Below are 27,851 nucleotides of genomic sequence, written 5' to 3'. Positions count from 1 at the left end.
CTCCAGGCGTAGCCTGGATGGCTGGTCTTCCCACCACACCTGTGGGAAGGGCCTGGGGCTTGATGGGTGTGCCAGGCCCTTTTGCCCAGCAGGGGAGCTGAGGCTCAGGACACACGGCCAAAGTCACAAGCCCCAACCAAAGGCCTCCCCTTGACCGCTCAGCCCCTCTGTCCTGCTGAGGGCCTGGCCCAGGCAGTGCCTGTCACTCAGACCAGCTTTGGGGACCCACCCTTCCGTATTTTTAAGATTGTCCCCTGTCTTCATTCCTGCCAATCCAGGAGAGCGGTTCAGCCTTTGGGGCTCTGAAGTTTGACAAGATGAGTGACCTTGGACTAGGCTTTTAATTTCCTTAAGCTTTAGTTTCCTCCTTTCTTAAGTGGGAAAAATCATGATACCTGTAGTCCTGGGGTAATGGGAGGAATCAAGGAGATAATCTCTATCCAGAGTTTATTTTAGAGCTGGGGACACGCACAGCAAGCATGGGGTGAATGCTGGTTCTGTGGTTGGGCTTGTCATTTCCACCAGTATGGGGAGGTCCGGGACCTGGGTTTGCCCTGTCCGTGCTTGTCCCCTTGCGTCCCCTCCTTCCTTGGCGTGGCCACACCATATCAGCGTTTGCAGACATGGGTCTGGGGACCCCTCCCCCTCCTCTACAGAGCAGGACATGACTCATGCCTGCGCTGGCGGACACCGCCCTTGGCATAACTGACCACGCCCGCAACTGATCTCCTGAGAGGTTGTCTCTGGGGTTTAGGTATGTTGCCAGCGGGTGGGGGTAGGGACCAGGGCTTGGACCCTGCCAGAGCTGAGACTGACCCCTAAAGAGCTGGATTCTTTAAGGATGCCCATGCCCGGGTCTCTGCCAGGAAACCAGAGTCTTAACTTGCCATGTTGTGGCTCTAGGCTCTGGGCTTTTAGTGGAGGACATGGTCTCAGATGGAGGGAACACACCTACTATGTGCTTGTAAAATCCTGTCTTTGTAATTGCCGACTTGTGTGAACATTATGTGTGTCCCCTGCCACCCCCAAGCTGGCCCCGTCTTGTTCACAGGTGCATCCCGGCTCCTGGTACAGTGCCTGGCACATAGTAGGAGACCAGTAAAAGTGGAGTCAATAAATAAGCAGTGCCAAGCACTTTTACGTCCTTAACAAACCTCTCAGCTACTTTTGGAACTGGATAGGATCACAAACCCATTCAACAGGGGAGGAGGCTGAGGCTAAGGAAGGTAAGGAGCCCGAGTGCACAAAGGCAGGATTTGAGTTCGATTCTGCACGCTGTGAGCTGCAACCCGAAGCTCTCTTCTGACTCAGACGCCCACTTGCCAGGTGCCGATCTCAAAGCAGCTCTCTCTGCCTCTCCCTCTACCTGCCTTGGAGCCAGCAGTTCTCACCTGGACGCACAGGATGGAGGATGCTGACATGTGAGACGCCCTCCCCTGGGAGTGGGGGACTCAGGGAGGCTCCTGGCAGGCAGGCGGTAACTCCACCCTCTCCCACTCAGGAAAGCAGATCAGGATGCAGGGGAGGCAGGGAGAGGAAGGTGTTTCTGGGAGAACCCCAAGTGCACTCTCATAGGTGGCCTCAGATCTGCTCATTGTCCCTTGTCCAGATTCAGCCCTTGACACTTTTTGCCACTTCAGCCCAGCCAGGTTAGCAGAAATTGCCTTTCCCTCAATGCCCTGAGCTCTTTTCCAACTCTAGACCTCATGGTGTTCCCTTGGCTGGCTCCCTCTGATCCTTTAGGTTATGCAGCTGAAATGCCACCTCCTCCAAGAAGTCTTCCTTGATCACCCAATCCATGGGGCTCAACCATGATTCACTTCACAGACCTCATTCCCTTCACCTCCCTTGCCACATGCTGCCATCTTTGTCCATGTTGGCTTATCCATTCCCTGTCTTTCCCACTGCCCAACTCTAAACTCTGTGTAAACAGGGTCCTCGCGTTTTGAGTTCATCAGTATCTCCCCATCCCCGAACATGGGGCCTGGCACATAGTGGGTCAATAAATCTTTTGAATGATTGGTAAAAGAGCAACTTGCAAACATTTGGCCAGCGCATGCGTTGGCACCTCCCACCGTCTTGGTCATCGGTGGGTTGTGGACCGTTTCACGATGGGGTGTGTCTCACCATCACATCACGAGACCCTAGGGGAGAATGGGTGTTCTGAGCAAGTCCATCTCTTGTGAGTCAGTGATTTGGGGAAAAGACGGGTATCTTAGGTTGGGCTCCCCCAGAAGCAGAGCCTGAGTCAGGGGTGCCAGGGCAAGTGACTTATTTGGGTGGTGGGACACGATTAGGCTTTGCTAACAATCAAAGCAGCTGGGGGCAGCTGGGGTATGAAGTATGCTGGGAACCTCAGGGAGACTATGAAACACGCCTCTAAATTGTCCCACCAGGAGTAGAAAGTTGTCCACCAGTGCCAAGGAGGTTTGGGTGGGGCTCTGACAGCATCTGCCACAGTGGGCAGGCTCTTACTCGGTGGCTGGCATGCCCAGCCTGGCAAGCTGTGGCGGGGACCTGCTGGCTCCAGCAGACAGAGGGGGATGCTGGCTCTGGTGAACCCGAGCATGAGCCCAGAGGCTGTGAGCAGGGAGAGGTTGGTTACTTGTTCCCGTTTCTGCCGAGATCTGGGGCTATTTGCACATAGTTGCCACTTTGGGTGTAAAAGGATCTCCGAGCCCAGGGCGGTCATTTTCTTGGGTTCATCTTCTGAGGAGGAGTTTTATCATAAGCAGAACTCCTGCGTACTGAGCGCCTGCTGTATACACTTCCCAAGCCTCTTTGGTTCCTTGTGTTGTTGGAGATGCTGGACGAAGTCTGTCTGTCCCTCCCCCCAGCTCTCCACGTCTTTCCTGCGCTTGTACGGAAGGCCACAGGTCTAGCCCCGCAGGCCCCCTCCTCGTCCCAGTCTCTCTAAATGGTTAATAGTACTACTATTGATGAGGACAGTCATCGATGTGTGTGGCACCCACAGGCGTTGTCCTAAGCACTTTGCAAGTGTGATTCCTTTAATCCTCACAAAAGCACAGGAAATACCTACCCGTGATTCCATCTTATACTTGAGGAAGCCAAGGCTCAAAGAGGTGGAGTTACTTGCCCAAGGTCACACAGCTGGTGAGATCAAGACAGGACTGGACGCCCAGCTGGTTGACACTGGAAGTCCACACTCTGCCCCGTCCTACAGAGGGACACGAACAGGGCAAGGAGAATGGGGGGCTCCTGGCTGCCAATCCTGCATGTTGTCCCCCAAGCATGTCGTCCTCTGTGCTCTTAATAACTGCTGATTACCCTGAGCAAAATTAAGGTCTAGAAGAACTGAGTGCAGGTGGTTTTTAATCCGAATTTAGGAGATGGTTGTGTTTTCTGTCACCAGATCAGGTAGATTGCCTTTAGGGGAGGGGCTTGATGACTCATCAGGGAACAGACCCCTTCTGCCCAGGTGGCTCTTAGAGCCCGTGGTTGGGAGGGGTGGCTCAGGGGAGGGCCCTCTCTGCCCTTCTTAGCTTCATTGCTGGTGGCTGAAAGCAAGAAGGTTTTGATGGGGGTTCTTCTGTATATCTTTTAGAGATAAAAGTGAAAGGACTCGGGAGCAGAGGGTAGACCCTCCCCCAACACACATGCATGCATGCGCGCGCACACACACACACACACACACACACACACACACACTGTGGACATTCCCTCCCCTTACAGCTGGGCTCCTGGTCCATCCTCAGTCTGTCATTGTCATTCACGTTAGACTTACCAGTGGGAGGCAGTGCATTGTCCCAGAGTCCAGGCCAGTGGAGACCCTGGAGTCTGTCTTAGGTAGGGTTTGGTTCCCCAGAACCAAGCTTGGGACAGGAAGCATTGATTGGATGGGGGAGGGGTGCTCTCAGGAGTGGGGGAGTGAGGGAAGGAGGAGCGGGCAGGGGAAGGGATGTGGCCTCACCCAAGTTTAGCTTCGCCTGAACCACTGGGGGGCTCTGGAGCCACAGAATGAATCCTGCCTTGATGCAAGGGTCAGTGGCCTTTTGTATCCCATATATGTGAGTCACTGGCTGTGGATGCCCTGGTTGGTAGGGGGTTTGCAGGGAGGGTTGGAGGTCTTGGCCTTTTGGAGGACAGCTCTCCTGGGAAAGTATGTATCTGTGAACAGACAACCCTCATAGCAGCTGCGGGGAGGGTGCAGCACCAGGGAAGGGAATCTGGTGGAGGGAGCAGGCAACAGTGTCTCCTGGTGGTTCTATGCTACATTTGTCCCTAATTGGCTGTGTGACCTTAGGCAAGTCACTTACCCTCTCTGGGCCCAGATTTCACCTTCTATACCTGGAGGGAGTTGCGCAGAATCATCTTGGCCCCATCCCTTTTTTTTTTTTTTTTTTTTTTTTTGTGGTATGCGGGCCTCTCACTGTTGTGGCCTCTCCCGTTGCAGAGCACAGGCTCCGGACGCGCAGGCTCAGCGGCCACGGCTAATGGGCCCAGCCGCTCCACGGCATGTGGGACCTTCCCGGACCGGGGCACGAACCCAAGTCCCCTGCATCGGCAGGCGGACTCCCAACCACTGCACCACCAGGGAAGCCCGGCCCCACCCCATTTTTAACCTCCATCAAATGACTCATTTTCTCCTTCAGACATTCATTTGTTTCAGCAAATGTTTATTGTTTACCTATTATGTGCCAGGTGACTTGCTAGGCTCTGATGATGAGACGGGGAGGGAACAGGACGGAGAGGGTCTCAGCCCTCAGGGGGTAAGACAATCAATTCAACAGACTTAAAACAGTAGGATCAGTGTCACAAAGAAGCAGAGAGCTGTGGGGATGAAAGCCTACCTGGGGTGGGAGCAGAGGTCTGGGAAGGCTTCCTGGAGGAGAAGCATTTCATCAGAGAGCTGTTGCTGCATGAACGCACATGGGTACTGACATCACCCGGGAGAAACAAATGACTGGCATTTCCTTGCAGGTCTCTTTCCCATCTGAGGGTGGAATTCTTACAGATCCTGACTCCCTCCAGGCCAAAGCAAACTGAGATCTCCAGGCTGGGTGGAGCTGGGGGAATGGGAGGGGGCACTTGGTAGGAGATGAGGTCCTGGGGTATGTGGGAGGCACATCAGGCAGGGTTGTGGTGAGGGGCATGGCTTCTTTTCGTAAGCACCTGCAGGCCATTGGAAGTTTGAGGGCTTGTTTTCTCAGGCATAACTTACAGTAAAGTACACGAATCTTACGTGTAAACTGGACACACGTTTGCATATGAACACAGCACGTAACCACCACTCATATCAAGATATAGAACATTCCTAGGCCCCTAGAAAGCTTCATTATACCCATCCTAGTCAATACTCCCCAAATTGACCTACCTTCTATCACCATTGGCTAGTTTTGCCTATTTCCTGAACTTCGTGTTAGTGCAATTTTACTGTACGAGTGCTTTTGGGTCCCGCTTGTTTTGCTCATCGTAATGTCTATGAATTTATGCGCGTGTTTGCATGTTGCCATAGTTTGGTTTTTTTCGTTGCTGTATTATATCCCATCATATGAATATGCTGCGATTTATCCAGGCTACCGTGGATGGACACTTAGGTGGTTTCTAGGTTTTGGCTATGACGAATGAAGCTACTGTGGACATTCGTGTACACGTCTCTTGTGGACCTGAGCACTCATTTCTTTCGGGTAAATACTCAGGAGAGGAATTGCTGGGTCGTAAGTTAGATGCAGGTCAGCTTGAGTGGGTTCTGCCCAACAGTTTTCTAAAGTGTAAAGTGTAAAAACGGTTCCACTTCCCCCCGGTCAACATGTCAGTCTGTTGTTTTGGCCATTGTGGTAGATGTCCGGTAGTATCTCATTGTGGTTTTAATTTGTTTTCCGGATGACCAGTGAAGTTGAGCATCTTTTCATGTGCTTATTGCTCATTTGGAGATATTTTCTGTGTGTGCGCAGTGCCCATTCAAGTCTCTTGTCCTTAAAAAAAAAGCAAACAATAAGCCAGATTGTCTTTTTCGTATTGGTTTAGAGTTCTTTATGATTCTGGATAGAGTCCTTTGTGAAGTATATATGTCTGTGTGCATACACATGTGCACATGTATAAATATGATATAATATTTTAAATTATATTTATCAACATAATATAGATGAAACACTATATATCATACCATTTGTATACATAATATTTTATCCCAGTCCATGTCTTGCCTTTTCATTCTCTCCATGGTGTCTTCTGATGAACAGAAGTTTTCTTTCATTTTATTTAAGATCAATTTTTCCCATGTTTCCTTCTAGAAGCTGTACTGTTTTACCTCACAGGAAGCACTGTGAGGGGAGTGTGAAGGTGAGAGAGGGAAGGCAAGGAGCTAATAGAGGGTGTGTCATGGAGACAGGGCATAACGTGCACCTCAGAGTCTTCCCCCAGAGAGGGAAGGAGCTGGGGTATTGATACACCAGTTGCCATCTGTCTATGGTGGAGGGCTGCGCATGGGGCACTGCCCAACTGGCACTTCTGGCCTGTGCTCCCATGGCCAGAAACCAAGCCAGAGAGTTGCAGCCATCTTCAGTAGGCAGCCTTCTGCATCCCGGGGTGGGTGCTGAGAGTGGAAGGCAGGACAACTGAGGTGTCTGATGCACCCTTCTCGAGAAAGGCTTGGGCTCTCTGACATTCGTATTATATTCAGAAATTTAGTCTGTTTCACTTTGTGCTTTCACGTACCTAGCATTTCTCTTTTAATTTGTTTATTTTATTTATTAATTTTTGGCGGCATTGGGTCTTCCTTGCGGTGCACGGGCTTCTCGTTGCGGTGGCTTCTCTTGTTGTGGAGCAGGGCTCTAGGCGCGTGGGCGTCAGTAGTTGTGGCACGAGGGCTCAGTAGTTGTGGTTTGCGGGCTCTAGAGTGCAGGCTCAGTAGTTTTAGCGCACGGGCTTAGTTGCTCCACGGCATGTGGGATCTTCCCAGACCAGGGCTCGAACCCGTGTCCCCAGCATTGGCAGACGGATTCTTAACCACTGTGCCACCAGGGAAGTCCACGTACCTAGCATTTTTAAAACGTTTCTTTTTTTTCTATCATGAGCACATTTATTTGATCAGAAGTCAGCACAGCAAAGGAGTCCAGACGGTGGGCTTCGTGGTCTTGGTGTCTCTGGGCCTCAGTTTCCTCATCTATAAAATGGGAGTAAAACACTACTACCTGCCTCAGAGGTTGCCGGGAGAAGTGAAGCTTTGCCTATAAAGTGTTTCACCTGGAAACTGGCTACACATTCAATAAATAGAAACTGATTTTGTTGTGATTAGTATTGTATAAAGTTAAGAAATTATAAATAAGCAAAAAAATAAAAATAGATTAAAATCCCCTGTAGTCTCATCTCCCTCCCACTTAGAGTCACCCTCTCTGAACGTTTCTTATATATTCTTCTAACACTTTCTGTAAGCCTCCTTGTGTTCATATTTATATACCCATCCATGTGCATCTACATGAAACAAGAAATGGGATCCCCACGGTCCGTATCTTACCTAAGCGTTTACAGTTTAACTTTTACTTATTTATTTGGCCAGATAATACATTCACGGGGCTCAAAATGCAAAGTTACCAGGGTGCAGACAGTGAGAAATCTCCCTCCCGTTTCTGGCCCTCAGTTCACCCATTTCCCTGCCTGCCACCGCCAGGGAATGAATTTAAAATTTATTTTTAATTGTATTCCCCCCTGCCACCCTGAAACTCTTTGTAACTGCCTCTGTTGGGCAAGGAGCCCCTTATATCCTTGTAAGTGGCAAAGGTTACCCTAGAAATTGAACCATGTTAGCCTTGTGTGTTGATGGTGTCATTCTGGCCCTGTAGATAGAGGTTTTCTTAGCGCTGTATGCCAGTTGATAAAGATGATGGATTAGGGGGTCAAAGGGACACTGGCTGATCTCTCAAACACGTGACACTCCTAGCTTTAAACCACAAGTGCTCTGTGCCCGTAATGAATGGCTGAAACTGTTGTTAACCAGAACCTTTCATTAACCGGGGCCTCTCCTCTGCCTCCCTCGCCTCTCACCCTGCGTTTAAGGCAGAGAGAGAAAGAGGTCAAAATAAACAGTTCTCGGTGATGCTAAAGGTCATGACTCCTGACAGTGGGTGAGTAATTCATGGTTCAGTTAAATAAGGTTGGGCCTGGGGTTGAGGCAGCCAGCCCTGTGGCCCAGGCCTCCTCCGTGTTAAGAAGGCTGAGGATGAAATTAGAAGATCCAGGGACTGAGTGCCAGCTTGTCCCTTCCCGCCCCTGTGACTCTGAGCCTCAGTTTCACATCTGTATATTGGGAATGTACAGCGCGGTCCAATAGAACTTTCTGCACTGCCCAGTAAGGCACCCAGCCTCCCGTGCCTGTTGAGCCCTTCAAATGGGACTGGCATGACCAAGGCACTGAATTTAAAATTGTATTTAATTTTAATCAGTTGACATTTAAATTTTAGTAGCTGCATGGAAAAGTGCAGTGCCAGGACCTACCTTGTAGGATTTGATACTGTCAAGGTCCAAACAAGCAGGAATGGAGGGTTAAGAATTTTGGTGGCTCTGGTGGGGCTAACCCAAAGGACTTCACAGAGGCTTGAGCTTTGGGGTTATTTAGGTAGCCATTCAGCTCCGTGCCACCTCCTCCAGACAGTCCTCCCTTTCCTTTCTCCCCAACCAACTTAAGCTCTGTATGAGTTTCCTATTGCTGCTGTAACAAATTACCACAATTTACTGGCTTCAACAATGCAAGTTTATTACCTTATAGTTGTGGAAGTCAGAAGTCTAGTGAAGGTCGGCTGGGGTGTGTTCCTTGCAGAGGCTCTAGGGGAGCATCCATTTCCCTGCCTTTTCCAGCTTCCAGAGGTTGCTGCATCCCTTGGCTTGTGGCCCCGCATGGCTCTAATCCCTGTTCCCTTCATCACATTTTCTCTCTCTGACTCTGACCCACTTGCCTCTCTTCCATAAGGAACCTTGTGATGACGTCGGGCCCACCCAGCTAATCTAGGATAATTTTCCTGTCTCAAGAGACTTCGCTTGGTCACATCTGCAAAGATAACAGAGTCACAAGTTTTGGGGATCAGGACGTGGACATCGTTGGGGGGCATTATTCTGTCTACTCTAAGCCCTTCCTCCCGAGGGCCTCAGTCGCACCTCCCTGCTGTGGTCACTGTCTGTGGCCATGTCTGCAGCCGTGTTTGCCTCCCCAGCTAGACTGTGCTTTGAGCACAAGGATGTTTTGCCCCAAAACTTGCCTGAAAACCCAGTCTGAGCTAGACAGGTCCCGTGAAGGACAAAATGGCAAAGTGTATACACTGTGGAGTCAAACACCTGAGTGGAATCCCAGATCTGCTAACTTACTAAGCAGTTGACCTCAGCCAATCACTTTGCCTTTTGAAACCTCAGTTTACCTATCTATAGAATGGGGATAATAATAGCATCAGCCCCAGAAGGCCATTGAAGAGATTAACAGGGCCCAGCACAGGGGTTGGGGTGGAGGTGGGTGGGGGCGTGGCGTGGGGAGGGGAGGGGAGGCCAGCACTTAACCCAGCAACTGTTGGCTGCTGCAGGATGAACTGGGTGGGATTGAACTGGGTGGGATTGGGAGGGAGGCTGCCTGAGTTCAAATCCCAGCTCCACCCCATGGGCAAATTGCTAAACCTCCCTTGGCATCGTTGTCCTCATCCATCAAGTGGGCCTAATCATGCGACCCACTCCAGAAGGTGGATTAAGTGGGGAAGTTCATTTAACTCACAAAATGAGTGCCCAATTAGTGTTCGTGATCTGATGATGGTAATTATTAACACCAAGCTTTCCCCGAGCCCAGCACTTAATAGGTTGGGGGACAAAGCAATTGAATAAACTTGGGATTGTTCATTGGGTTCTCTTTTTGGCAGCCGGGCCAGGTATATTTCTTCAGCTCCACTGAGGCCTGGGTTCTGTGCCAGGAGGGCCTGTCTGTCGTGCCCCGAGGCTGGCAGCGCCAGGCCCTGACAGGTTTACAGGGGAGCTGGGAAGCTGGTCCCAGAGGACGAGGAGGCAGAGTCATTGGTTGCCTGAAGGGTATCGGAGGCACAGTGACCCTCCTGGGAAAACCAGGAGAGGACATATCAGCGGTCACTGCAGGTTCACTGCCATGGGCGGAGCCCCGATGAGAACGGCTGGTGGGGGTGGAGTGGGGTGGGTGCAGCAGCCGGGGATGGACCTGGGACTGTTTACATCCCTGGGACACCACTTCGGTCTTGACCATCCTTTCAGGCTTTTCTTGCACCTGGTTTTGGGAGGGTTGCTCTTTGGTGTCTACATTCTTCGGTGCTTCCGCCTGATTCTAATCAAGGCTTGTGTAGGTGACAGGCTGGTATTGGATCTTAGACCAGCCTTGAGAAGAGTATCCACTTACCCAGTCCCTGAATCACTATCTCTCCCAAATTCCTTCATCAGAGAGCTATTCCTTTAAATCTAGCTAAAAATCTCCCACCAACCCACGCATCCCTCCATCAGTCTTCATGTTCTGTTGTTTATTTGCTCATTTGTTTATCATGCATTTGCAGAACCCTACTGTGTATGTGCCAAGTATACTGATGGTGTTTTACATGCACCATCTCCTTTAATCCTCGGAATCCTTTGAGGTAGGTATCACTGAACTTAATTTACCCATGAAGAAACTGAGCTTTCAGGGGTGAAGTGGCTTGTCAAAAGCACTGCTACAGGGCTTCCCTGGTGGCGCAGTGGTTAAGAGTCTACCTGCCAATGCAGGGGACACAGGTTTGTGCCCCGGTCTGGGAAGATCCCACATGCCGCGGAGCGGCTGGGCCCGTGAGCCATGGCCACTGAGCCTGCACGTCCGGAGCCTGTGCTCCGTGACGGGAGAGGCCACAGCGGTGAGAGGCCTGCGTACCGCAAAAAAAAAAAAATAAATAAATAAATAAAAGCACTACTACATTCACTGTGTTTACTTAGAAGACATTTGTCCACTTAACAAATTTGTACCCAAACTCCCTGTGTCCGTTAGGAATGCTTTTGCCTTCATGTAACAGAAACCTTAACAATGGCTTAAATAGTACATTGTTATTTTTCACATAACAATAACAACAACAAAAATCCAGAGGAGAACGGTTCAGTTAGTTTAGTAGCTCAGCTATGTCATCAAGGTCTTTTCCATGTCACTATCCTTAAAGTATCACTTGTGATCCCGTGGTCCCAAAATGGTTGCCTTGGTTCCAGGCATCACATCTTTGTTCCAGGCAGGAAAATGGGGAAGGAGCACCACAAGCTGCATCTGCCTGTTTTTGACTCCAATGCCATGATCTTTCCACTTTACCAGTGAATTCCAGTCACATGGGCTTTTTAAAAAATAATTAATTAAATAATTGATTTATTTTTGGCTGCGTTGGGTCTTCGTTGCTGCGCGGGGGCTTTCTTCAGTTGTGGCGAGCGGGGGCTACTCTTCGTTGTGGTGTGTGGGCTTCTCATTGCGGTTGCTTCTCTTGTTGCAGAGCACGGGCTCTAGGCGCGTGGACTTCAGTTGTTGTGGCTTGCAGGCTCTAGAACGCAGGCTCAGTAGTTGTGGCTCACGGGCTTAGTTGCCCCATGGCTTGTGGGATCTTCCTGGACCAGGGCTCGAACCCGTGTCCCCTGTCTTGGCAGGCGATTCTTAACCACTGTGCTACCAGGGAAGCCCCTGTCACATGGGCTTTTGCCATTTGTACATAACCCCTGTATCATCATTTTATTTTTAAACTTTCACTTTTCCGAAAGTTAAATAAAATTTTAAAGGAACCATTACAAACATCTTACTGTAAATAGCAAACCAGTGTCACTTGTCTTAAATTGAAAACAACAGTAAAATTAAATACAATGAAAATAAAATTATATCTTAAAATCTGCTGCTGCAGCTGATGGTCTGAGCTTGGAGCTGTGTCTTCTTTCTTAAACCTGGGAGATTAGCAGATAGTGTAGGCGTTAAAGTCATTGTGGCACCAGGCAGAGATGGGCTCAGGAACTGCATGAGGAGGCACCCAGGAGCATCAGGAAGGAAACAGTTTGCACAGAATGTCATTCACAGAAGCTTCATGCTGTGCCTGGATGTCAAAGCACCCTAAGTGTTACCAAAGACCATCTTGTGTCCCGCATGGGCTGCCTCCCACCACTGGGGAACCCAGCACTCTCCTATTCTGCCTTTCCCGTTTCAGGCATCAGGTAGGTTCTGGGAACGGGAACCCAGAGCCGGAGGGGTCTGTGTCCTGGGTGGGCTCAGGAAGGATCTGTAAATCTTGCGGGGGGGAGACTGTCAGGCTTATCTCTGATACAAGGCATGATGATCAGGTAAATAGCCAAAGAAGGTTGGAAGACACTTTGGCTTAGGAAGTCAGCGCAGGCTTCCTGGAAGAGGTGTCCCTTAGTCTGCTGTAAAAGCATGAGTGGGATTTGGGCAAATGGAAATTGTGCTGTGGGTAAAGGGCTCTCCACGGAGAAGAAATAAGTGAAAAAGATACTCAGGTCGTGGGGTACCTTTGGGAATCTGGGAGTGGGGGCAGGGCCTGTAGTACAGATCATGTTGGTTAGTTTTGGCCTGTGGGTGGGTTGGTGGGGGGGGTCTTGAATACCTTGTCCAAGGCAATGGACAGTGGGAGACATTTATTTTGGAGCTGGGGAACACATGATCAGACCTTCCCAGGGTTTGAGTTTGAACATAAGGCAGCTCTTGGGCCAAAATAAGCTAATTCCTCCAGAAACCTATCTGTGCTCGGAGGGAATTATTTATTTATTTTTCTGAAATGCAATATGCGCCTCTCAGGCTCCCTAAGGAGAGAGCATGTTATACTCAGATTTTTCTGAGCCCAGCATTGATCGGTGTGTCGTGTTGAACTGAGCTCTGAGGTTGAATTTCCTCTGCCGTGAACGTCATTTCTGGGGCAGGGCTTTCTTCCTGCCTACCCTTCCGACGCCAGGCTGGACACAGCCTCTGGGCTGGGCCCAGACTCACCTCTCCCTGTGAGCCGTTCTAATTGCCCTTGCAAATCTTACAGTCAAGTGCGTGATGATGGTCCGGCCATAAGTGAGACCCAGTAAAGCTGCCAGTGATGGCACAGTCAGCCCTGGGGCCCTGGTTTATTTCTCATCTTTACTGGGTCTGCCCCAGGGCAGAGGTTAAGAACCCTGGCCTCCTAAGCTTTGACTCAAGTCAGCATGGGACATGTTTCCCTTAGGTGTGAAGGGAAACACATGGATGTATGCTCCATTCTGCATATATCCAAAGCTCTGAAAAAAGTGTACACCCTTGGAACCAGCCAGCCCACTTCTAGGCAACATTTACCTTGGGAAAGTCATTGCACGTGGGTGTTCATTGAAGTGTTGGTTTTAATAGTCAGAGATTGGAAACAACCTAAGGATAAAATAGTGGAGGATGGATTCGATATAATGATGAGATATCCATGTAATGGGATACTGCAAAGCATGAGAAACGGCTGTAGAGTTGTGTAGCTATTGATGTGAAAGGTATTTATGACGTATTTTGAAATTAAACAAAACAAGTTCCTAAACAGCACGCATGACCTGATTGCATTTTAGTTTTGACAAAAAGTTCCCACTTATATTAGAAATGGCCAGATGGATGGACATCAGAATGCTAGTAATGGCTGTTGGTTCTGGGTGGTGGGATATAGGATTATTAAAAACATTTTGCTCATTTATATTTTTGAATTTTTCTGCAATTACTATGTGGAGAACCTGAAGAGACCTCGTGAAGACGTAGGTCTCCGCCAGAAAAGCGTGAGAGCTTTAGATAACTTAAAGGGGGGATGTCATATCCTTGGGGGAGTCCAGTCTCTCAGGGGACTGAGTTCTCTACAGTCTAGAGCAGGGGTCACAAACTCTTTCTGTAAAGGGCTAGAGAGTAAATATTTTAGGCTTTCTGGGCCATACGGCCTCTGTGGCAACCACTCCGGTCTGTCTTCATACCTTGGAAGAAGCCACCATGTAAATTAATGGGTGTGTCTGTCTTCCAATAAAACTTTATTTACAAGAACAGGCAGTGGGCCAGATGTGGCCTACAGACTGTAGTTTGCCCATCCTTGATCCCAAGAAAAACAAACAAACCCAAGAAAGCTGCTCGCTTAATGGTTTTGGTGAGTGCTGTAGCCAGCCCAGAAATAGCACAAACAGTAGGAAGGAACAGGCCAATGCAAGTTGAAAAGGCGGATGTTTAAGTAAAGGCACGAAGGCCACTTGTAACGTTCTTTCTCCAAATCAGCAGTGGCACCTGGACAAGCGGTACTGGGGCGAGGCAGTTTGGATTATGCTTTGGCGTGTCTAAGATGCCAGTTAGCTCACCAGAGGCTCTGAAGAGTCTTGTGGGAAGGACAGTAGTTTACACGCTGGTGAGCTCGCATTTCCCAAACTCTTTCTACACCACAGGACCCTTTGTGTGGGTGTGAATGTGTACCACCCATATCTTGTGGTACGGGGCCAGCTGGGAAAAAGCCCCCTCAAACTGTTCCTCTGTATTCCAGAGTCTGAAAGGTCAGATGCCCTGAATTCTAATACATTACAACTTGAGATTGACACAGAAGTCAAGGCTGTACTAATTAAGGCAGTTCTTACAGATTCACACACATTGAGTAGGAAACTTAGCTCTCACTACTTCCGTCAACACTGAATGAGAATTTTATTGAGTCCCTTAACAATCCTTTATTGAGCACCAGTTGTTCAGAAGGAATCGTGGGGGACCAGGGGATGTAGAACAGTTGTCTCAGAATCTCGGAGAGCTGGGCTTCACGGGGGATGAGCCAGGGGCAGAGAAAAGTTGCATAATGCAAACCTGGTAAGTCCTGGGGTTGAGCCAAACCACAGTCACAGAATCTGGCAGGGACTTGTCCAAGCTCTCATTGCAAGTTTGTGGAGGAACTGAGACCAGAACTAGGGTGAGAGACATATTGGGTGATTCCATTTCTTTGAAATATCCAGAAATGGCAACTCCTTAGAGACAGAAAGCAGAGTAGTGGTTGCCAGAGGCTGGGGAAGGGGAGGAGGGGGAGTGGCTGCTTCTTGGGTATGGGATTTCCTTTGGGGTGGTGAAAATGTTTCGGAAGTAGATAGTGGCGATGGTTGCACAATACCGTGAATTTACAAAATGACACTGCTTTCACGCTTTGAAATGGTTGAAATTATGAATTTCATGTTATGTGGTTTCTACCACAGTTTAAAAAAAAAAATGTAGGATGATGGAATAATTTATTGTCCAAACCCGGGCACTTTTGAGAGTGAACGCGGTTGTGTCCCAGGTAAACCAGGATCTGTGATCACCTTGACTAAAATCACCCAGTTCTGACTCTCGGACCAGTGTTTTGTACCCTCCAATGCGACTCTGACTCAACAAAAGTGCATGGTTTTTCGAAAGTTGTGCCACTCAGACTTTTCACCAAGATAGCCCCACGTTGCCCCAAGGAGAATAAGTGAACAGGCTTGCGCTATATGACTGTGTTTCTCCCGTCCCTTTGGGCCTTTGCACATGCTGTTCCCTCTCCTGGCTCCAACCTCCTCCTCTGCTTGGCTGTCTCCTACCAGTCTCAGATGAGATGTCACCTCTTCCAGGAAGGCATCCCTGACTACTCCTCCTTTGGGCTTTTACAGCCTCATTTTCTGCCCCTATTAGAGCACCCCCCGATTGTAATCAGGAATGGGGTCTCCTTTGCTTCCCATTGCATTCCTAACGGGGATGGGGGCAGAGCCGAGTGTGGACCATGAGAGCTTTTAATGGAGATTTGCCTAAAGGACATGGGTCCCCATGAGCTGAGTCACATGGTAATTAGAGCTTAAGCATTAGGTTTCCTTTATATTTGTCTTTAGTTTCTTGGGGTTTTTTTTATTGTGGTAAAATATACATAGCATAAAATATATCATCGTAACTATTTTTAAGTGTGTAGTTCAGCAGCGTTAAGTACATTCACTCAACCATCACCACCATCCATCTCCAGAATTATTTTTCTTTTTTTTTTTTTTTTTTTTTCCCAGTACGCGGGCCTCTCACTGTCGTGGCCTCTCCCGTTGCGGAGCACAGGCTCCGGATGCGCAGGCTCAGCGGCCATGGCTCACGGGCCCAGCCACTCCGCTGCATGTGGGATCTTCCCGGACCGGGGCACGAACCCGTGTCCCCTGCATCGGCAGGCGGACTCTCAACCACTGCGCCACCAGGGAAGCCCTCTGTTTTTTTTGATGGTAGACACCATAATGGGTGTGAAGTGTCCTTTACATTTGAACATCATAAAAAAGCACTTGTTCTAGTTAAGCCCATGTGGACTTTGGAAGGAATCCCATGGAGGGGAGGGTGGATCAGCATACCTCCTGCTGCCCACGGCAGATCCATTCACTCCTCCAGCTTCAGTTTCCTCACCTGTAAGATGGGCTTCATAATAGGACCTGCTTCTTTTTTTTTTTGGGCCATGCTGCATAGCATGAGAGATCTTAGTTCCCCAACCAGGGAGTGAACCCTCATGTCCTGCAGTGGAAGCGCAGTCTTAAGCGCTGGACTGCCTGGGAAGTCCCAGGACCTGCTTCTTTGTATTGTTAAGGGGACGAAATGAGTCATACTCGTAAGGCACTTAGCACAGTTCCTGGCACACGCTTAGTGCTTAATAAATGATAGTTATCTTTATCCTCAGCTTTTTTTAAAAAAAAAAATTTATTTATTTATTTATTTGGTTGTGTCGGGTCTTAGGTGAAGCAGGCGGGCTCCTTAGTTGCAGCTTGCAGGCTCCTTAGTTGTGGCTCACTGGCTCCTTAGTTGTGGCATGCATGCGGGATCTAGTTCCCGGACCAGGGATCGAAACTGGGCCCCATGCATTGGGAGCACGGAGTCTTACCCACTGCACCACCAGGGAAGTCCCTATCCTCAGCTTTTGAAAGCTTTGAAAGTGGGCAGGAAGGGAGCCTTGGTACCTCTACATTTTGAATTGATGGGGAAGAACACAGCTCAGAGGGAGACTTCCGGTATTGAGGCCTAAAAAGAAATCTGCACAAACAACATTAATGGAAATAAAAAGGAATCTCAAAGTGAAAAGGAATTTAAAAATATAACAGTTCCACCCTTGTCCCTGACACTTTTCCTTTTCACCTGTCCCTTTCCCCTTCCAGACCTTGACCATTTGTATAAACAATTTTTGCCGTTGTCACAGCCTTGAATACAGAAAATTACCCATCTGCCACCCTCTCTCCAACAGCATTCTCATGAGCTCTTCTCACTTTCCTGCACAGGGTCCCCAGTCCTCACTTTCAAGAGATGCAGAACAGCCCCTTACACGTGGCTGAGAGACTTTCACCTTTTGTGGAGAATGTGGATTATTTCTAGGTTTTTGCCATGATAGCCATGGCAGCCATCTTTTGGAAAAATTAATTAATTAATTAATTAATTTTCATTTTTGGCTGCACTGGGTCTTCGTTGCTGTGCGCAGGCTTTCTCTAGGTGCGGCATGCGGGGACTACTCTTCGTTGCAGTGTGTGGGCTTCTCATTGCAGTGGCTTCTCTTGTTGAGGAGCACGGGCTCTAGGCACGTGGGCTTCAGTAGTTGTGGCGCATGGGCTCAGTAGTTGTGGCTCGCGGGCTGTAGAGTGCAGGCTCAGTAGTTGTGGCTCACAGGCTTAGTTGCTCTGCAGCATGTGGGATCTTCCCGAACCAGGGCTTGAATCCGTGTCCCCTGCATTGGCAGGCAGGGAAGTCCCGCAACCATCTTTTCTGATCACAAACTCAGGCCATGTGGTGTGAAGGGATTTCTGTGCCACTTGTGGGCAGACTGGGAACTGGAGATCTGGTCTACCCTCTGACGTTGCAACTTTTGTGACATTTCAAATGGCTTCTGAGTCCTGGGTTTTTTCAAATAAGAGTTATCACCCTAAGTTCAGGGTGCGTTATTGCTGCACTTGGATGGACAACACTGCAGGGGGCATCTTTGTGTGTATGGTTTTCTCTTCCTTTAGATTCCTTCCATAGGACACGTTTTTAGACGTGGGATTACTGAGTCAAAAATAAATGAATGTTTTTGGGGTGAGGTATATGGGGGGGAAACACTTGATTCATAGTCAGAAGATTTCAACTGTAACACTACCCCTCACTAGCTTGAGATCTGACTCATTTCCCTCATCTGTAGAATGGTGGTAATAAACTGAAAAGCACAGGATTGTTGAGAAGATTACATGGGAGAAGGCAGAAGGTGCGGAGTCACTTAGTGTGGTCCCTGAGTCTTGATGGGGTCTCCAGTAACATTAGTGGAAAGTGAATATTGCCAAATTGCTTTTGTAACTTACATTGTCCCTGGGAGCAGATGAGCATGTCAGTTTTCCCACACCCACGCCTGCATTGGATACTATTATTTTCTTCTTTCAGGGATGCTCTCCCTTGAGGTATTTTTTGCACACTGACTTTATGTCCGGTGCAGCATCAGACCCTGGGGGTACAGCTGCGAACCAGACCCAGGACCCTCCTGACCTGGAGCTCCCCCCACTCTAGAGGCAGTCACCACATGTGGGATCAGTGCTGGGCTAGGGAGAAGCTCTGGGAGTTAGATACCAGAGCAGAGAAGAGGCACCTGAACCCACCCTGGGGCATCAGGGAAGGCTTCCTGGAGGAGGTGGCTGCTTGGAGCTGAGATTAACCAGGCAGTAGGAAATGGCAGTGTAGAGGCGGGAAGGTGAGGAAAAGCATGATGTGTCTTGTGACCTGTCTGAGGTTCATGTGCTGCAGTAAGTATGTGAGTGAGTGTGAGAGACAGACAGATGGATGGAGGGGGAGGTGTCAATCATGAGACTGAAGCTGGAGAGATGAAGAGGATCCAGATCCTGCCAGGCCCCAGGGAAGGAGTTTGATCTTCATTCAGAGGGCAGTGGGGAGGTGGGGAGTGACATGGTGGCCCCTGCGTATCAGAGAATCACTCTGGCTGCTGCTAGAACAGATTGGAGGAGACACCGGCAGAGAAAGTTACTTACCTAACAACATTCTATGCCTCTTGCTTATTTATTTCGTTTATTGTCTTTTCCTGTGTTCATGATTGTCAGCTCCATGGGAACAGGGCTTTCTGTATGTTTTGTTCACTGTTGTGTCCCCAGAGCCTGGTACATGGTAGGTGCTCAGTAACTGTGTATTGGAATGAATGAATGAATGAATGAGCTGGGGCCACAGCCATGGGGACGGAGAGGAGAGGATGCATACACTCCATCGATATTAGGCATTGGTCCCCCTCCCTCTGGGGCCTGTGGACGGACAACGCCCATGCATTTACCGCAGCCCTGCTTTCCTGGGGAGACCTGGACACGCACTTGGCCCTTCACACGGGGCACCACACAGGATGGATCCGCAGATTTGGGAGCCCAGGTCACATTCCGGAAGACGCTGGAAGGTGGCAGGACTGGCTCACCGTCCTCACCAGATTGTGGCATTCCCAGGAAGCGGCACCCAGAGATGGCTGAGTGAATGACTGTGAGCTCCCAGATCGGATTTAGGGGTGTCATTATGAAAGATTGGCAACAGCTGTTCAAATGAATCAACGCCTCTGAATCTGAGAGAGAAGCTACCAAATGGTTGGGTTCTGAATGGAAGGGCTTCTCCTGCCTCGTCCCTGTGAGGTTCTCTCGGATCCCCTGGGAGCCTGTGCGCTCCACGGCTGCACCGCCAGCACCCAGCACAGAGCCTGGCTTGTAGAGGGAAGGTCAGAGGGATGGGAGGAATGAATGCTCGTGAGCGACGCCTGTCTAATTTCAGTGACGATCGGTTTCGGTGACTCAACCCTCAGGAACCTGGTTTTCTCTCCATGAAATCGCAGGAAATGGGGGAGATCGAGCCTGTGGACCTGGCAGGTTCAGCAACCGCAGAGGTACACCCACCACTACCCCCACTGCTGCCCCGCATCCTCTGTGTCCTGGTCTACCGCAGCCTCCTGACCTCCCAGATCAGCCTGGCTCCCCATCTGTCCCCCCATGCCGACCTTCACGGTTATTTGTAGATAAAACCAGACACAGCTCATACCTGGTGTCCCTGCTTTCTCCAGGGAGCTCTTGTTTACCTGGCTCTGGCCATCGTGCTAATATATTTAAAAAGAGTGAGCGAGGCCACCCCAGGAATAAACAGCATCTGTCCTCTGTGTGAGTGGGCTTCTGAAATGCTTTGGAAGAGACTAACATCTCTTAAATTAAGCATAACATATGTGATGCATTTAAAGCAAGATTTTAAAGCGAACATTTCAGTTGGTTTCCTTGTATTTTACAACAGGTTAAAGGAAAACCTGAGAATCATGGGTTTCTAGGTTTGGGAAAGAGTTCAAAATATTATTTAGTCATCCACTATGGTGGTTTAAAAACTCTTTTTTTTCCCCCTTTGTTCATTGATTGATTGATTGATTCATTGATTCGTTCATGCAACCATATTTATAGACCAGGCATCTGCCTGGCATTTCAAATGGAAACTTGAGAGGGAGCCCAAGATAGAAAGGAGATTACAGATAACAGAGACACCGTTCTGGTTAAGAGGGGTGCGGACCAAGAGCCTTTCTCTTGTTTCCCCTTTTTCCTTCCCTGCAATCCGGCTACTGAGATGGGTTCAGAGATCCCAAAGTGGGGGCAACATTTGTGAGCCGTCAACCCTGGTTCAGCAACAGCGCTCGTGGTGGTTCTTCCCAGGAAAAGCTGTATAGAGAAGCGTTCGTTCATTCCACCTTTGGGCGGATGAGCTGGTGTGACAGTCTGGGGTTAATGTGGTCACAGCAGGTGTCTGACGGCGGCCTGTCCCAGGCAGTGCATCAGGTGAAACTGGTGGGGCCTCTGGGCGAGGTCAGCAGGTTGAGCTCCCAGCTGGGCTCTTCGTAGCTCCTTGGTTCTGTCATTCAGTAGCAGTTGACCTGTGGCCACACCAGAACTTGCCAGAGCCAGAGGAACTCGTTCACCTTGTGACCAAGACTGCTTAGTGTCATGAAACTCAGGACTCTGGCCCTTATTTAGAATCTTAGAAGGGTGGGGAGCAGGGCCAGGAGAATAGTTCTTCATTCATTTATTTATTCACTCAATAATTATGTGCTCAGTGCTCTTATCTGCCAGGCCACTGCGCTAGCTCTTGGGGATTCAGGGTGACTCCTGGGCGCTTCCCATTGATGTGAAATGAAGGATCTTGAACTATTAAATGTAGCTGTGTAGCTATGAGTCTGGCTGAGTGTCTGTGGGTCTCTCTGGACACGTAAGAGGGAGATTATACTAGGTTGGAGGGGGGCAGCTGTGTCTGGACTGCAATCTTAGGGGAGGGCCTGCGTCTGTGTGTAGTGACAGGGATATCTCAGAGAACAGGCACAGCACATGCAAAGGCCCTGAGGAGGCATGTGAGGACCTCCAAGAGATGCAATGTACAGATACTGCTGAGCAGGAGAACCAGGGGAAATAGCTCCCAAATTAGCCAGCTCTTTGAGTCTTCCGGAGTTCCCTCCTCTAAACCGAGGGAGTCTTCCGGGACCACCACTCCCAATTTTAGGCAGTTAATCCTCCTTTTCCTGTACTCCCATGTCCCCCTTTATAAACCATGATGTTTATTGCCCAGTGTTGTAATCGCTTGTGTGTGTGTATGCGTGTGTGTGTTTCTCACACAAGACTCTGAGGTCCCTGGATGCAGGGGATATTTCTTATTCATCCTTGTGAACGTGGTAGGTGCTCAGTAAACATGTATCAGAGGAACGGGGGAGATTTTTTGGAGCACCTATGGTTTGTACTCGGCACCCTTGATGCCCACGTGTATAGATAAGGCGACAATACTGAAAAGCTGCTAGGAGTGTGAGTTTTACAAGCTGGCGGAGACACCAGCAGATGCAGTTGGAGCTCGAAAGCCTTTGCGCCGTCTGTGCACATATTGCCGGAACCCCAGAACTGAGGCGCTCGCCCTGTGTCTCCCCAGACCTGCTTGAAACTCAGCCTGCTGGGACGAGCCTCCCCTCCCCTGCCGGCTCCTGCCATGGGAGTGTGCGGACAGCCCCGTTGGAGATGAGACACGATACCGCTGGCTTTCTCTGGCAGTCACACGTCCCCAGCCAGGACCTGCCAGCTCGGGTAAGTGGGGCTGGAGTGTCCGGGGGTGGGCAGGGCTCCTGTGGGTTCTGCTAGGGAGTTTCCTCTCTGTCCTTTGAATCCTGTTCTTGTCCTGTGTCTCTGTCCGGGCTATGTCTGTGTCCCAGAGGTCACGGGAGCTGGCTCTAACGATGAGCAGTCCTGATTTGGGGCAGGACCCTGTGCACCTTAGGAACTCCACCCCGAGTCTTTGCAGACGGGTTCCTCCCAAGTCTCCGATTTTCCCATTCTCCATTTCTGTGCCTCTCTTCTGCCTCTAACCCCGTCTAGACAGTGTTCTCCGCCTTGGGGAGAAGGAATCTTCTTAGCACCATCGAGTGTGTAAGGAAGAGAAAATATCAAAATCTGTCTGCCTTTCTTTCCTGCAGGCTGCTGAGTGAGTCAGAGCCGGGGGCAGCATTGTAGGGCCCCAGGAAGGGAAGTGGAGGCTTGCGTTGGACTAAAATGCCTTCTACTTTTAGCCCATCTAGACGCGGGCAGGCTGGGGACAATTTTGTAGGGAAAGAGAGCACTGGAGTGAAGGTGGGGTTAGGGTGGGGGACGAATCAAGAACAGCAGCTTGTCTGGCACTTTTTAAGACCAGAAAGGAAGAGGACATAATTGTTAAAAAGGCAGAGTTGAATGGGTCCAGGACTTGAGATCACGTTTCAGCTGTGTGACGGTTGGCAAGTCGGGCCACCTCTCTGAGCCCTTTCCCTTCATCTTTATAAGGGAGATAAGGATAATCCCTGCTTCTCGGGGTCATTGGAGGATGGATGAGCGAGGAGGGCTGCTACCTTGAGAGAGCAGAGCTCATGACTGGATGAACAAGGGGCTTGTGCCTGAGCTGCTGCAAAACTGGGGCTGGCAATCACATACCCGCCTCTTAGGGTTCTAAAGAGGGTGTGATTTGAGGAAGCACTGGGCTTACCTGAGGCCTCACTCGTGGTAAACTCTCGTCGTTAGCTGATACTCTTCTTACTGAGACTGTGAAGGCAGCCAGCGTAAAATAGGCGTCCAACCGAAAAGAGCCCAGAGGCAAACAATCACAGCAGCAGGTGGAGTGGGACATGAGGGTGGCTTTCTCTTAAGGCTTCTGGAAGGACTGGGGAGGGGAGAGATAAGGGACTGTCTGGACGGTTAGAGTGCCAAGGCCAGTGACCAACTTTGTGACCGTTGGCTAGCTGTGTGAGGTGGGGCTTGTCACCTACCCTCTCTGTGCTTGGCTGTGACGAGGGTCAGGACCAGCCTGATGTGGCCGGGCTCTGAAACGGGAAAGTACTGCCGGGTGACAGGACTCTCATCAGGGTTTATGCTGGGAGCGTGTGGTGTGAATTTGGAGTCTGACCTGGGTTTGGATCCCAGCTTTGCCTCTTTACTCTCTGAGTGACCTCAGGTCGGTTACTTGGCCTCTCTGAGCTGGTTTCCATACCTGTACAGCAGAGATCATCACTTTTCACCCTGAAAGCTGGCCTTGAGATTAGCTGAGTCAGGAAAGTCCAGGAGAGTGTTGGCACCTTTTCTGTATCCTTTGAGCCGGAATGAACTTCAGAGTCAGGCCATTTAGTCCACTGCCCTTTGCCCACAGCCGAGAGGTGAAGGCACTGGCCCAGGCTGGCCCGGTGGTCAATGGAGAGCTGTCGTCCAGACCCGGGACTCTGGTCTCTTGATCCCCATCCCCCAAATCCCTCTGCTTCAACCCAGACACTGACTGAATCTTAAATTTACTATTTTTTTTAGTGGTTGCCTCTCTGTTTCTGATGTTCGTCTTCCCCATGGATCCACAGCCGTAACCATGGTGACGCGGGTGGAGGTCGGCTCCATAAGTTCTCTGACAGGAGTGCCAGGCCTGGGCGAGCTCTCCAAGGAGGAAGCTCTGACTCGGACCTACTTCCGCCAGGCTGGCAGCGCCTCCGGGGCCCCCTCAGCGCTGCTCTTGGAAGGGAAAAGCCCCCTCAGGAGCCCAGTCCGCTTGCTCCCTCTGCCGAGACTCACCCCCAAGCCCTTCTCCAAGGAGAAGGCCGGGGACGTGATCTCCTCGTGGCCCAGCCTGAGCAGGCCGTCTCCTACCGGGGGGCTCCCCCGGGGCGTGGCGGCAGAGGGGCTGGACGAGAAGATGCCTGGCTTGGTGGGGCAGGAGGCGGGGAGCGGGGACGGCCCGAGCAGCTCGTCTCTGTTCTCCAAGGCCGCGGTGCTGCGGCCTAACCCCAGCACCATGATACTCTTTGAAACCACCAAAGCCGGGCCTACCCTGGGGAAGGGGGTCGGCCGGGGGGCTCCGGAGGCCGACGCAGGTGTGTCTCAGGGGCCCCCTTCTGCCTCCTGGCCTGAGGTGGCCACCAAGCCCGCCTTGCCAGCCCGAAAGCCTGCGGGGACTCTTCCCCGACCGGCCTCCGTGTCTCAGGTCACCAGGCCGGCGGCCACCCAAGAGGAGACAGGCCTAAAGGAGCCTCTGTCAAAGGCCAGCAGCGTGGAGGACGCGGGTAGCCCTGCTCTGGAGCCCAGGCCTCGACTGAAGAGAAGGCCCGTGTCGGCCATTTTCATCGAGTCCATTCAGCCTCAGAAGCCAGCAGGCCCTGGCGGGGCAGCCGTGGTGGGGAAGGCGCCCCCCACCCCTCCTGAGAAGACGTGGGTGAGAAGGCCTAGGCCTCTGTCCGTGGACCTCACGGCCAGGTTCGAGAGTAGAGAGGCCTTGGCGAGGAAGGTGGAGGCCACAGCAGGATCCACGGCCCAGTGGCGGGGTCCCGAGAGGCCTGACCTGGACCCCAAAGTAGATGGGGAGCGTCTGGTCAAAGCAGAGGCTCCCCTTCACGACCCAGATTCTGACTTCCTGCAGGTGGCCAGGAAGATCCAGGAACGGAGGGAGAAGCTGCTCTGCAAGCAGGCAGAGATGGGCCACCTCAGAACCATGGGGGGCTCGGCCAGGGTCACCCCCATCAGTGACCAGAATCTTGGGGAAGAGAAAGCCAAGCTGGATGGTGAGCCGGAGAAGGCACCCAGGGCCCCCCCGTCCCCTTCGCCCAGGCCTGGAAAAGGCCAAGAAATCGCTGAGGTCAAGAGCAGAGCGGCTGATGGGGAAACTCAGGCAGGGGGAGAGCGGACCCCGAGGGGCAGCGTGAAGAAGCACGTCAGCCTCTTTGGCGAGGAGAGCGCCTCAGCCTTGTCATTGGGATCTTCGCCCCCATCAGCCCCCGCTGAGTCCCCACCGGCTGCACCGGAGCTGGGGAAAGCCGGCGTGAGCGTCCAGGAGCGGATCAAAGGCTGGGCCACCGAGAGCTCGGAAGCAAAGCCAGAGATCAGGAAGAAGGCGATCCAGGCACGGCCGCTGTCAGCGGATTTGACCAAACTGTAAGTGGGAGCATCCCACTGGCTTCCCCCAGCCTCCAAGGTCCTCAACCCCTTACCAGAGACCCCTCGGGAAAGGAAACAGCAGGGCGCCACGCTCCGTGCTGCCCGCCTTACGCCCCCTCTCAGTTGACCCACAGCCCACAGAGGAAGTGGCATTAGCTCCCATTTCTCAGATGAGGAAGCTGAGGTGTGGAGAGACAGGGGAGCTGCCCGCGTACGTTTCCTCATACATTTCCTCCTAGGTTCCCCTCTGTGCACTTTTCAGGGGGAAATATTGTGCACATTTCACAGATATGGACAGGAAAGGTGAAATACCATGAGGAAGTCGGGAGCCTGGTGCAATTCCAGCTCAGCCTGTCTCCATCGCTAAGCTTTCCTTTCCTGAAGTCCGAGGACACCTAATATATGACCTAAACCTCTGTGGATGGCCCCCAAAACAAAATCAGACGGGTCATGATAACTTGGGTGGGTAGCTTCACGCCTTGAGCCTCGGTCTCTTCATCTCCAAAACGGAAATGATGCTAAGACCTGCCTTTAAGGATTAAGGCAAAGACTCAGAGAGATAACGCTGAGAGTCACTCAACCCAAAGGAGCCCTCAGCACGCTGTAGCTCCAAATGATGCGATTAATCCTAATGGTTATTGATGATTTTCTAAGCTTGGCCTGGCCTCTGACATCTCTTGCTCCTTCGTTTTTCCACAAGTGGCTTCTTGGCCAGGACAGAGGGATGCCACCGGGGGGTTCTGCCAGCTTGTTAATGACATGCCTGCCGCTGACATACTTTGTCAGGGATGGAGCTTCCAAGGGGAGCTCTGGGCAGACTGCCCTTCAGGCCCTGGGAACCCGGGCAGCCAGCTTGGCCAGAGTTAGACCAGTGGCTCTCAGCAGTTAGAATGACCTGGAAAAAAAAAATACCGATGCCTGGCCCCCACCCCACCCCCTAGAGAATCTGATTCAGCTGGTCTGGGGAGGGGCCCATGTCATGGTGGTTTTTAAAAGTTTCCCAAGTGATTTTCATGTGCAGCCAGGCCCGTGAACCCCTGAATTCAGAAAACAGAGAAAGGGGAGAATCCCCTGGCTGTCCAGTGGTTAGGACTTGGCGCTTTCACTGCCATGGGCCGGGTTCAATCCCTGGTCTGGGAACCGAGATCCCTCAAGCTGCACAGCGTGGCAAAATAATAATAATAAAAAAAATTTTTAAAACCCCAGAAAACAGAAAGGGGCACCCATGTCGGGGACCTCACGCACCTTCCCTCTCTGCATCCCCCAGTGTCTCAGGTTATTCCCATCTGACAGGAGGGGAAACCAGGGCTCTGGGCTTAGAAGCAACTCATGCACAGCCTCACGCCTCCCAGGAGGCAGACCTTGGACTGATGCGTGTGGGTCAAGTTTAAGCAGTTTGATTTCTTTCACCTCCCTCTTCTCTGCAGCCCCCAGCCCTGAGCTAATCTTTCAGCGTCCGCTCCAGAGAACTCTTCAGAGATGGAAAAAGTGTAGCTCCAGAGCTCCCCTTTCTCCCTCTTCCCCTTACAGTGGGGAAACAGGCCCAGAGAGGGATAATGACTGGGCCCAGGTCACTCGGAGAGGCAGAGGCAGGCCCGTGCCCCGGCACATTCCCCGACTGCCCACTGCCCCCCCGTGGTCGGTCTGCGGTGGGGCTGCTATTGTGAGGTTACAACCATTAATTATCCCTCCTGGGGCATCTTCACTCTTCTCTAAATGACTTCACGTAGCTATTAGGGCCTTGGGTAGCCTCTTATCCGCCCTACAAAAGACGATGAGGAGGTGTTAATTATCCCCGTTTTATGAGTGAGGTCGCAAGCCTGACCCAAGCTCCCTCAGTGGGGAGGCAGGAGAGCTGGGACTAGCACCCAGGTCTCTTCACCCAAGCCTGGGGCTCCTGCTACCCCGATGATGCTGTGTTTAAGGTAGGCTGTCCCCACTGGGCCGGAGGGGTTTGGCAACTGCAAAGGACATGTCCCTTCTCGGAGGAAATTGGGCAGTGTTGCTTTGATGATCTCAGTGCTGGTTTCACCCCTGGGTTCCTGAGCTAGTTACGGGGTGCGGGCTGGAGGGAGCCACAGCTGCCGGTCCCTGTACAAGTAACTTGGATCTCTGTGCCAGGTTTTCAAGTGCAGCTTCAAGCAACGAAGTCACATGTGAGAAGTGTTCTGAGCCGAGCAGTGAGCTGCCTAAAGAACCCAGGGAAAAGGTAAGGAGCCGCTTGGCGCGTCCTTTTCCCCAGCAGGTAGTTGTACTTATTGGAAAAAGGGCTTTTATGATCTCCAGGGCCCAGGAAAGAATCAGAAACCTCTCATGAACTGTTAAGACATTTTTTTCCTTTAATGTTGGGACTTTTAAAGTCCCTTCCGGTATGATGGGGTGTGTGATTCCCCGTTGCAAATATAATCGTCAGGCATTTCTTTTTGTCTGTGCAAATGGGAGGAGGGACATGGCTTTCCTGTGTAAGAATGTCTGCT

General features: G+C 50.9%; 1 protein-coding gene across 6 annotated transcripts in view; it reads left to right on the top strand.

Moving 5' to 3' along the window:
- Nucleotides 1–27,851, top strand: part of KIAA1671 (KIAA1671 ortholog) — a 186,345-nt gene that overhangs the window by 31,928 nt on the left and 126,566 nt on the right. For 5 of the 6 annotated variants that reach the window (XR_003436668.1, XM_027124446.1, XM_027124447.1 and 2 more), the window contains exons 2-4: nucleotides 21,875–22,026; nucleotides 23,764–25,371; nucleotides 27,496–27,583. Coding sequence is in view for 5 of the 6 variants with exons in the window: in XM_027124446.1 (XP_026980247.1) it covers nucleotides 23,819–25,371; nucleotides 27,496–27,583 (1,641 nt within the window). In the remaining variant the exon portion in view is untranslated. Of the gene's footprint in view, nucleotides 1–19,170; nucleotides 19,818–21,874; nucleotides 22,027–23,763; nucleotides 25,372–27,495; nucleotides 27,584–27,851 lie in introns of those variants that run through there. The other variant, XM_027124445.1, reaches the window with a different exon arrangement.

This window comes from Aethalodelphis obliquidens, unplaced genomic scaffold (assembly GCF_003676395.1).
Source record: "Aethalodelphis obliquidens isolate GAN/ISIS:26980383/991018 unplaced genomic scaffold, ASM367639v1 scaffold28, whole genome shotgun sequence".
In the NCBI taxonomy this organism is placed as follows: Eukaryota; Metazoa; Chordata; class Mammalia; order Artiodactyla; family Delphinidae; genus Aethalodelphis; species Aethalodelphis obliquidens.
The sequence above is the reverse complement of the archived record's forward strand: the minus strand, read 5'-3'. Positions and strand labels throughout refer to the sequence as shown.